The sequence below is a fragment of the Anguilla rostrata genome, chromosome 5 (genome assembly GCF_018555375.3).
Source record: "Anguilla rostrata isolate EN2019 chromosome 5, ASM1855537v3, whole genome shotgun sequence".
NCBI classification, from domain to species: Eukaryota; Metazoa; Chordata; class Actinopteri; order Anguilliformes; family Anguillidae; genus Anguilla; species Anguilla rostrata.
In genome coordinates, this window is record NC_057937.1 from 52,769,870 (window position 1) to 52,780,151 (window position 10,282).

A 10,282-nucleotide genomic window follows, 5' to 3' on the forward strand; every position below is an offset into this window, starting at 1 on the left:
AGCATGCTAGAAGTGTACACTTGATTGACAACTTCTGATCTACCCTTTAGAACATAAAACGAAGCTATACAACTTCTGCAAGAAAGCTGTAATATGTAATACATGTGAGTTTAATTAAAATACTAGGCCCTTGTTGTTCCAGATGAGGTTGTTATTTCTTTGGGTGTGGAAAATTTTACCTTAGCAACTAAACTGATTAAAACATGTTTCAACCATTCTGTTATGATCAGATCTTTGTTAAAATGTCAGGAGGTATTCCTTGATAAATACTGTATAAATAGTGGTGTAAATAATGTAGGCTGCAATCAAAGAGACATATAAAGTGTCCAGGTTTTTACTTTTCAAAAGAAGTGACCTTTTTTAATCACTGCCTTCTAGCTGAAAACAAATTGTGAGGTAAAAGCTCCCCACAGGTCAGTCCCAGTGCTCACCTAGTACAGGAAGTAGCTGTAACTGATCCGGGCTTACTGATGCAGGAAGTGCTGCCAATAACCAATCACAGGGTTCCTTGCTCATATGGGGGTGTGGACATATAGTGATATATCCAGCATCGGTGTCAAAGTGAAACTGGTGTTCTTCAAACATTAGCTTCCAGTTTAGCACCAATTTACGGATATGCCTCTAGGTCTGTCCTAACTCTTTTAACAATGCTGCTCTGATACAGGAACTACATATCACAAGAAAGATGGCACAGTCAAATGGCAAGTATAAATTTCTTAGTTTTAATTCACAGAAACACAACAAGGTAGCTGCTCTTTTTACTAATCGAGAACAGAAAATCTATGTCAGCTTTTTGGTAATTGTGTAAAATATATATCTTCTTATGATCCAGTAAATTAAAGCTTTCTCTACTGAAGACACTACGTCGAATTATGATGTAGCCATTGAACTTAGCTCAGGAGTTAAGAGTTTAACACATGGATTTGTATTTCAAGGGACCCAAGAAAGATTTCATACAAATTATGAACAGCTGCATGCAAATGAATGATACTATTGTATTTGATCCTAGTTTCATATTACAATGAAAACTTATTTTGAAGTGATTCTAGTTCTCAGAAATGTATCAGGAAATACCGTCATGATCAGTGAAATGAGTCATCTGTGTTGTAATCAACTCGTTTATCAGGTTTGTCAGATTTCTGAAACAGGACTGGAAGGGTGTCTCAGGCTTTATGATTTAATTGTATTTATGCCGATATATGCCAGGACCGATAGATCTGTTTCTTTAAGTTTTCTGAGCACTGTTTGCAATTTTCCTCCTAGACTTTAAACCAAGGGAAAAGAGTGATTTTTCCAGACAGAAACTCAAAAAGCTACCCAAAGAGGTTTTGTGTCTCAGTACTGATGTGCTGTCCCTGAACCTAAAGAATAACAGACTGAAAAGTGTGAGTGGGATCTCAGCACTGTGTTACCTGAAAGAGCTCAACCTGTCTGCCAATGACCTCTCAGAGTTTCCTCAGGAGATTGAGGAGCTCAGTAATTTGGAGATACTATACTTGAGCCAAAATAACATCACAAAAATCCCAGAGGGTGTGTTTTCCCAGCTGGAGAAGCTGCAGTTCCTCAAACTGAGTACCAATTGCTTGAAAGAGCTCCCCTTAGACCTAGGACAGTGTAAAAGCCTTCGGTATCTCAACCTCTCCAACAACCACCTGGAGGATGTGAAGGTACTGGAGGCCCTGTGTGGCCTGAAGGAGCTCTATGTGAAAAACAACAAGCTGACAGAGCTGCCCTCCCGTCTGTTTTTGAACACGGACCTGACGAAGTTTAAGGCCGATGGTAACCCGCTCCGGAAGCCGCCGGAAGAGGTGTGCGCTGGTGGGGTGAAGAGCATAAAGCATTACTTCAGTAGCTTGGGGATCAGCGAGCAGTGTGTGCGCAGGGTCAAGACCATGTTCCTAGGCTCCTCCATGGCTGGCAAGTCCACAATATGCTACAGCCTGAGGAAGGGTTTGCCTGTGGAGGTGGATGTCGCCGACCGCACTGTGGGCATTGAAATCAGCGAGGTGCAGTTGGGTGGTTTCCATTTTCTCTTCTGGGACTTTGCTGGACACGAGGAGTACTACTTCACTCACCATGTCTTCATCACACCTCAGGCATTTGTCATCCTCGCCGTCAATCTGGCCAGGTACGAAAGCTGACTGCTCGATTCTATTCTAGTAGCCAGTTGACGATATATACTCTGATCTAATGATTAACAGTGATACCAAAAACATTCAGTGTCCAAAAACTATTTCTGTCTTTATATGTTTCAGCTATGATATTAGGAATCCTCAGTCTTTCAAAGACTGTGTCAGCTTCTGGATCAAAAATGTGCATCTGAGGGTTCCTGACGCTGTGGTGCTGGTTGTGGGGACCCACTCCGATGAGTGCAGGGGTGTGGAGGACGTGCAGGAGAAGAAGGAGGACATTGAGAAGAAGATAAGAGACATGTTCCAAGAACAAAAGGCAAACCTAGAGAGGTGGAAGAGAAACCTTGAGGAGGACCGGAACAAGACTGCACAGTTCTCTGATCAACTGAGACATTTTCAGCACTGTGCTGAACACAACATAAAGGTAGAAGCCCCGACAGCATGAAATGTTTCAGCAAACATTATACAACATTGTAGTACAGTTTTATAATGTTGTTGTGAATAACGTTAACAAGCCTTTCCAGCTGTGTTTTGAATACATGCGGATCACACATTGTTTTTTTCTGCAGGAAAATGTATTGAACACAATTTTGAGACCTGACAAAACACAACAATATGTTTACACAACTTTCCACTACTGTCTTTGATATTATACTGCTAGATTTTAATTATATGATTTTAGTGCATTTAGTAGGCACAGATGATGTGAATGATGATATCTACTGGAGTTCCTGGAATACCTCTTTGGGCCTGTATTAAGACATAGATTTTGAGAATCTTAAAGGAATTTTTCTTGCAGTAGTTTTTAAAAGGTTTCCACAAATTCTTACTCATTCAAATCTTAACAGGGAACTTTGATGCTTACTTGCAGTTCCTTGACCTTGTAGCCATGGACTGCACTAAACCTGAGGAAATTGAAAAGATTCAAGACTACATTCTGTGCCAGGTGGAGAATAAGGCTCTGTTTCCCAATATAGAGAAGATATTGCCACAATTATATCAAGAAGTAGAATCATCAATCAAAGAGCTAAAAGAAGACACAGACTTTCCTGGACATGGTTAGTCAGTTCTTCTTTTTGATAAAACCCTGTATGGAGCTAATTCAGTGATTTCCATGAGTGTAAAATGTATTGCTGAAGCAATTAACAATACTTTATTTTGTTAATTGCACAGGAGTAATGTCTTTTGAGGAAATTCTGAACGAGCTGAAGGGGAAGCTTGAGAAATTAGACCAGGAAGACCTGCAGCCCATTTTACGATACCTCCACCAGATTGGGATAATAGTGTGGTATGAGGAGATTGCTGACTTGAAGGAGACTGTGTTTGTAGAGCCATCTTTCCTCATAAAGCTATTCAAGGTCTGTATCTCCCCCTTGATTTTTACTGTACAAACCTGCACTTTTCCTGCTCCAGCATCCTTAGTATATTTTGAACCTCAGCCACATAATGAGTCTAGGGGATGAGGTGGCTTATAGTGGCAAAAACTTGTCAGTTATTTGATCTCAACATTACACTGTTTATTTAGCAGTAGCTGTTTGCAGAGTGACTTATATGTTTTCTGCTTTTAAAACTGGATATTTTACTGTAGAAATTCAGGTACCATGCTCTAGGGTACAAAGGCAGTGCCCCACCTGCGATTTGAACCTGCAACTTCTAACTTGTATGGGCTGTTCCATAAAGCCTGCATTGCATTACCACCCATTGATAACTTTTTTATTGATTCTGCTTTGGCACAGACAGTCGTGAGACATGACCTGGTGGATCAGCTGCAGGGCATCTCCAGGGACGAGCTTATGGAAGAGAATTCTCTTTCGGTACAGAGGGACAAATGGATCAATGACTTGAAGGGGAAAGCCACCCTACACAGCGCAGCCATACGGGTTCTCTTGCGGAAGTCCTTGAAGGAGTTGGAGATTGACGATAAGGATTTTTTCGATGTGGTTGTTGGGACCAGGAGCAGTGATGGAATGGTCCTTGGCCTTTTGCAACAGTTTGAAATTTGTCTGCCTGCCCAGCTGACCAGTCCCCTGAACCCCAAAGCTCGTGACTTTGTGCCAAACGAGAGGTGGGAGCCCTTAGACACCTCTGTGTACAATCGGGATGGTGCCTGCTTGTTCCCAAGCCACCTGAAGGACAATAGCGTTGTGCTGAAGATGTGGGGAGAAGACAGGAACGACGACATTCAGGTTCAGGTCTATTTCCTACCTGAGATGCCACACGGCTTCTTCCAAAGGTGATTTGTATTCATGACCCAGCAACATCCTTCAGCATGCTCACCAAGACACATGCCGGTGTCTTTCAGTTGCATTCACATATGCTGCTGGGGTTCTTGTTAAACCAGTACAGTAACCTGTGCCTTTTTGGGTGCCTCTAATTATCTGAGTGAGCTCTTACAAATTAATTATAACATTACATTTATTTGGCAGACGCTTTTATCCAAAGCGACGTACAAAAAGTGCATTTCATGGTCATAGACAACTGCTAAACACAGGTTCAGTAAGGTACAATACTTATTTTGTACAGCTATTTCTAGCCAAGAACACAGTTTAGTTCACACAGATTATCTCTGTTGCAATGTTGAGTTGAGAATTAAGCTTTAGAGCTCTCTTTGACATTACAGGCTTTTTTTTTTAAAGGAATGTAGAAACAGTATGGTATAAAATCTACTCCCTTTCCCCCTCTAGACTTATCATCAAGATCTGTTCCTTTTACCCTGTTCACTGGGTGGGTAAAGACCACTGCCTAGTTTGTGCCAGTAACAGACTGGTACTGTTCAAAGAAAAGTGCCTAAGTGGTGATCAACTGATTGAGATTCGCTGCAAAAGACAACATCATTCTGGTAAAAAAAATTTTTTAAGTGTATCATATGAAAGTTTGTGTCTTAAGTGTGCAAGAGCCTCTGCATTTTGTGTGTATTTGAGCCTATGTTTGTTTTATGTTTTATGCCAGTTAGCATGCTTCATGCGTGTGTGAGCATGCATGCATTTCATGTGTGTGTCAGTGCAAGGGCGTTTCATGCGTATGTTAGAGTTTGTGTGCTTCATGCGCATTTCAGCACACGTGAACACGGCTGTGGATATGCGGTGCCCGTCCTGGGACATGATCCTGGTAGTCCTGCGAAGGCTGATCGAGCTCGCACAACAGTGGCCTGGTTTGTGCCTGTATGTGTGCAGCCCCTGTACAGAGGATGGATGCTCTGATCACTTCGCCTGGCCAGACTGGAAGGAGCTTAACGGCCATAACCTTTATAACATGTACGTTTAGGATTGATTTCCTATGGGAGCATTTCGGGTGTTGGGGCAGCATGAACATTAATTTCATCTTGACCTATTGTATCAGTTTACATGAGAAATGTTGTGCCCAACATCTAAACATCGTGGATTTGAAGCATTCTTCAGTGTATATGACAGTACTATAATATTCTGAGTATACTATATTATTCTTGTTTAAATAATTGAATGTTACAACTGCCATTTTACGTTGCAAATGCTTTCCTAAGACAATATTTTTAGTACAAAAGGTGATGTACAATGATGAAGGGTGCAAAGTAGTATTAATTAATATAATATGATATATATTGAATGTGTTATGCTTTTAAGTAGTATGGGTTTTTTCCATTTATTTATTTATTTACTTATTTTACACAGCCAGAAAGATGATAAGATGGTTTGCTGCAATGGGCATACACACCGGACAGAACTACTATTCCCAAAAGGTAGTGTTATTTATTATACTAACATTTAGCAAACAAAAATATCTATCTGTGTGAACATTCAGTATGTCTTTATGCTTTTACAGTACCCAAGGCACGTTCAAAGTCTGATAATGACTGAAAAGGTGATGAATGCCACCTTGGAGGAAGCTGTTGCCCCTCGTTCCGCTCTCTAAATGCCCTCCCAAGCAGGCACAAACCTTCAAACAAAGAAGGAAATGTAGGACATGACTTTCAAATGATAACCGATTGTGATCTTTAATGAATGTTGAGTTATAATATATAATATATATAATATATAATCACAAACACTACTTTTGAGCACAAACATGCTCATTATTTTATTGAATTTTTGTAGAGGCTAATCAATTATGACAGTTGATGTTAAATTTCATTGAACTTTAGTTCTGTGTATGTAGCATTTGTGTGATTTGTACAGTATTGAGGAAGAGATGCTGTAGTTTGGAGAGGAAAATTTATTCATTGGTTATATGCTGTATATAGCCAGGGACATTAATGTGTTCACAGTTGGCAGGTGCATTGGTAACTGCATCTGCTTAGATTAATTTAACTACAAAGGTATTTTGTTGTCTGTAATATTTGAAGTCCTAAGCATTATGTAATGTTTTCATAATGCTACACATTATCTTAACATAGTGTATGAAAGCAATGCAATTTGCCTAGCAAACTAAGAAAAGGTTTGCAATGTGAAGGGCCTACAGGCTATTACAACATCTAGCTAACATGTTCACCACTACAGAGGTGATTATTAGGGGGCCAAGCACCAAGTGTATGCAGGACTCCTGTTGTTTTTGCTAGGATTCTTCTTCTTCTTTCTCACAATTGAAGTGTTGATCAAACTGACTTTCTCTTCAAAAATGAAATTTAAAATAGAAACGATGCAGCTCAAGGTTCTAAGTCGCACTGATTGCCTCTGGTAAACACACAGAAAAACAGATGGGACAATTAAATCTATGTCGGTTTCAACAGTTCACACCAGCATAAATCTACTGTCTTTCTGAATCACTGCTAGATGGCGCTATATGTCCACATGGCTTTGACTTTTCTGATAGGAAAATATCGGGTGAGTGGCCACTTCTCCCTTAATTTCTGTTTAATTTCAGTTTATTCCGATTATTCAAAATCAAATTTAACATGACAGGGGAAGAGCATGTTCAATAGATTTCTTATCTTGTTGTGAACGTCATATGAGTGTGTCCCCATCTTGAGTAATTAGTGAAGATTGTACTGAAAATATGCACGAAAGTAGGCTAATTTATTTCATTGTTGTTTCATTTGTTATTAATGTCCTGAAAGCGAACACATAGCATGACAGCCAATGTTATGTCAACACAGCAGGCCTAAATCACTCAAATGCTGTTTATTTTTAAATGACGCTCATTTAGAACATATGTCGACTTCTATATTGCAAATCACACTCACTAATTTATATGGAATGCATGTTGATTTTTTTGGGTCAGTGTTTTGAGAGTACGATGCATTTGCTTATTAAATCATGCCCACCAGAAGCAATATTTACATGACTATATAGTCTAGTTGTACCTTAAATACAGGAAGAGAGAGTCCGCAAGAGCTTTTAAATTAAATTTGGCTTTATGTCCCAGATAGGCCAAAGTATTTTCCTTAAAGACGATCGTTTTTTCTTTCTCCGAGAATATACAAGGGTGTAAATGGAGCAAATGTAGATACGAAATTCATGTAATATATTATATCAGTTATGCCGCCCGTTAATAGTCTCCATAGCCTACAATATGGTCTATGTACATCGGACGTTTATTAACATAAACAGACTTCTCTAACAAATATTTTGGACCAAATTTATTCAATGTATTAAAATAAAAAAACACATACAGACCTATAGCTACTACAAGTTCTTTAAGCATTTACTTGTAGCATGGACCTATAGCCTGTACACAGAAAGTCAATAGAACTCGCACTGGATCTTCTAATAACACTTCCAAAGTTAAATATAATTCAGTTATGTTCTTGCAAACAGTAACCTGGATACCAGCGAGTACGCCCGTGGTATTCAAAGTTTTGAAAGCGGAGAGGAGACGGGTAGGTTGAGGAGAAGCAGAAACTCTTAAAACTTGAAGTCTTGCCAGTGGTGCATTGTCAAATTCAATAGACATTTCAAGGAACCAAAGCATTCATCTTCTCCCTTCTTTGTGTTCGCCCCGTCGCTGCTCATTAGAATTAACCAATAGGCTTTCGAGCTGGCTATATTAGAATGTAAATGAGCACAGCGCGTGCTCCGGGTGCTCTGAAAGCCGCGAATTGTTCATTGAGCTCCCCGGAGCCACGCGCCTGGCTCGCGAAGCCGGTGAGCAGAAGAATCACTCAGCGGGGCGGGTCCTTCCAAGGAAGCGTGCATCTTTAAAGGGGTGGGGTGTAGGGCGCGTGTTGAAAAAGAGGAGAGCTGCCAAAGTTCGCTTCAGATCAGCCACTGGAGAAGGTACCGTCAGGATTTAAATCCAAGACCACAAACCGAGACACACAGTCTACGTAAGGGAACTAAACAGTGGTCTACTTCTCCAGCTCGTTAATTGCTTAATGTGTGAGAGGGTTTATGTGAGTAACCTATTTCAGTTAGTTGTATATCTTAACTCAGAAGCAATGGAAATCACTACAACACAAACCAGGCAGGGCGCTTATACTGTTAGAATTTCGGAGGGCCGTTCCCCGGTCACTGTGGAAACCTCTACACATGAATGCGGCATCCTCAACGTTGCAAGCCTGCAGACCAAGGGCAAAGTGCTGAAAAGACAGCGCTCTAGTTCGCCTGAACTTCTCAGATGCAAAAGGAGGCTGAGCTTCAATGGGCTGGGCTACACTCTTCCACTACAGCAACCTGTCGCTGTGGCCAGACGCAACGAGCGCGAGAGAAACCGGGTCAAACAGGTCAATTTGGGTTTCCAGACGCTACGCCAGCACGTGCCCAACGGGGCAGCCAACAAAAAGATGAGCAAGGTAGAAACGTTGCGTTCGGCAGTGGAGTATATCCGTGCGCTGCAGCATCTTCTCGACGAACACGATGCGGTGTCAGCGGCGTTTCAGTGCGGGGTTATGTCCCCTACCGTATCTAACAACAACTCGGTGGACCCGGAATCCCCCCACTCTATCTACTCATCGGACGACGGAAGCTATGAACATCTAAGTTCGGAGGAGCAGGAGCTGTTGGATTTCACTACCTGGTTCGACAGATACTGATCCGGTAAATGAAATATCATTTACGCTTTCACAACCAATAACCTATGTTCAAAAATAATCTGTTCAACGTTAACAACTTTAAAGCAGAATGTGGTGGGGGAAAAACCCATTGGTTCGTTCATTCAAGTTTTTGATATTAATCATTTCCCTTTTCTTTCCGACAATTGCAGGTGCCAGAAATAAACTTTAAACGAAAGGGGATTATCCGGAGTACTTCTTCCTCGCCGTTTCCATGCAACAAGGCAATTGCTGTGGTCCCAGGAGTAGGACTAACAGAAGAAGCTACGAATGTGCGCGACTGGGTTCACCGGACATGGCGTCCAAGGACAAGGGCACGACACCAAGTTAATCGAGTTAACATTGTAACAGTTAATTTAAGTGCAATTATAATAACTATATTTAGTTGTAACTACGAAGGCAGCCTGACTCAAAGGTAATTTGGCTGTGTCGCTGTACCGATTTGAAAAACCGGTCCCGGAAAGTTCCAGAGAAAAGCGACAGTTTCAGAACTAAACACTGAGTCGGCCATGACTGGAAAATGGCAAGATCGGTTTAATTCGTTTTCTTGTGAATGTTGCTTTTAATTAGTTTACGTTTTAAATTTGTATCGCTCGTTAAACTGCATAATAAGAAGACGTAAACGTGCGAGCGTGGGGTAATGGCGCGATACTCCGAACTTTCCGAACATTCACGTGCTGGATTTTCACATTTTAATAACCTATTTATACATCTGATCTGTTGAAAGAATTATTTGAAAGGTTTTCACTTCTATGTACGATTGGTGTTTCCATTTATGCACTTGTATCCCCATTTTTGTACTAAATGTACATATGAATTTTAAGAGATAGGCTATATTTTTGTATAATATTCTATAAATAAATATTTTATTTATGCTACACTTTGACTTTGAAAAGATTATGAATGCAACAAACTGTCTACTCATCAGTCATGAAGAAACTTACACCACAACTTATGAAACTTATTAAGATGTAGTCTTAAGCATTTCTTTACCCTCCCCTTCTCTTTCACAGTTTTTCTCTGTCTCATATTTTAAGTTCAGTTGTTTTACTGGCTGCTCCACACACATTGTATTTCACCATTGAGCATTTGGATAAGAACATACTTTGACGTTGCAGTCCTGCAGCAACATACAGTACCATTTACATGTAGGCCTTTAGCAGAGGGATTGACACCACATACTATTTTA

General features: G+C 40.5%; 2 protein-coding genes across 2 annotated transcripts; both read left to right on the forward strand.

The window, feature by feature from the left end:
• The first annotated feature begins 615 nt into the window (after nt 1–615).
• LOC135256163 (malignant fibrous histiocytoma-amplified sequence 1-like) lies at nt 616–6,673 on the forward strand. Its single transcript, XM_064338007.1, has 10 exons — nt 616–625; nt 1,240–2,128; nt 2,256–2,556; nt 3,004–3,190; nt 3,306–3,490; nt 3,869–4,365; nt 4,817–4,971; nt 5,188–5,386; nt 5,780–5,847; nt 5,931–6,673. Exons 1-10 carry the CDS (start codon nt 616–618, stop codon nt 5,963–5,965), a joined length of 2,526 nt encoding a protein of 841 aa, XP_064194077.1. The 3' UTR covers nt 5,966–6,673.
• A 302-nt stretch (nt 6,674–6,975) lies between these two features.
• LOC135255663 (achaete-scute homolog 1b-like) lies at nt 6,976–9,971 on the forward strand. The gene is made up of 2 exons (XM_064337139.1): nt 6,976–9,079; nt 9,246–9,971. Exon 1 carries the CDS (start codon nt 8,419–8,421, stop codon nt 9,073–9,075), a length of 657 nt encoding a protein of 218 aa, XP_064193209.1. The 5' UTR covers nt 6,976–8,418; the 3' UTR covers nt 9,076–9,079; nt 9,246–9,971.
• Nucleotides 9,972–10,282: the final 311 nt, after the last annotated feature.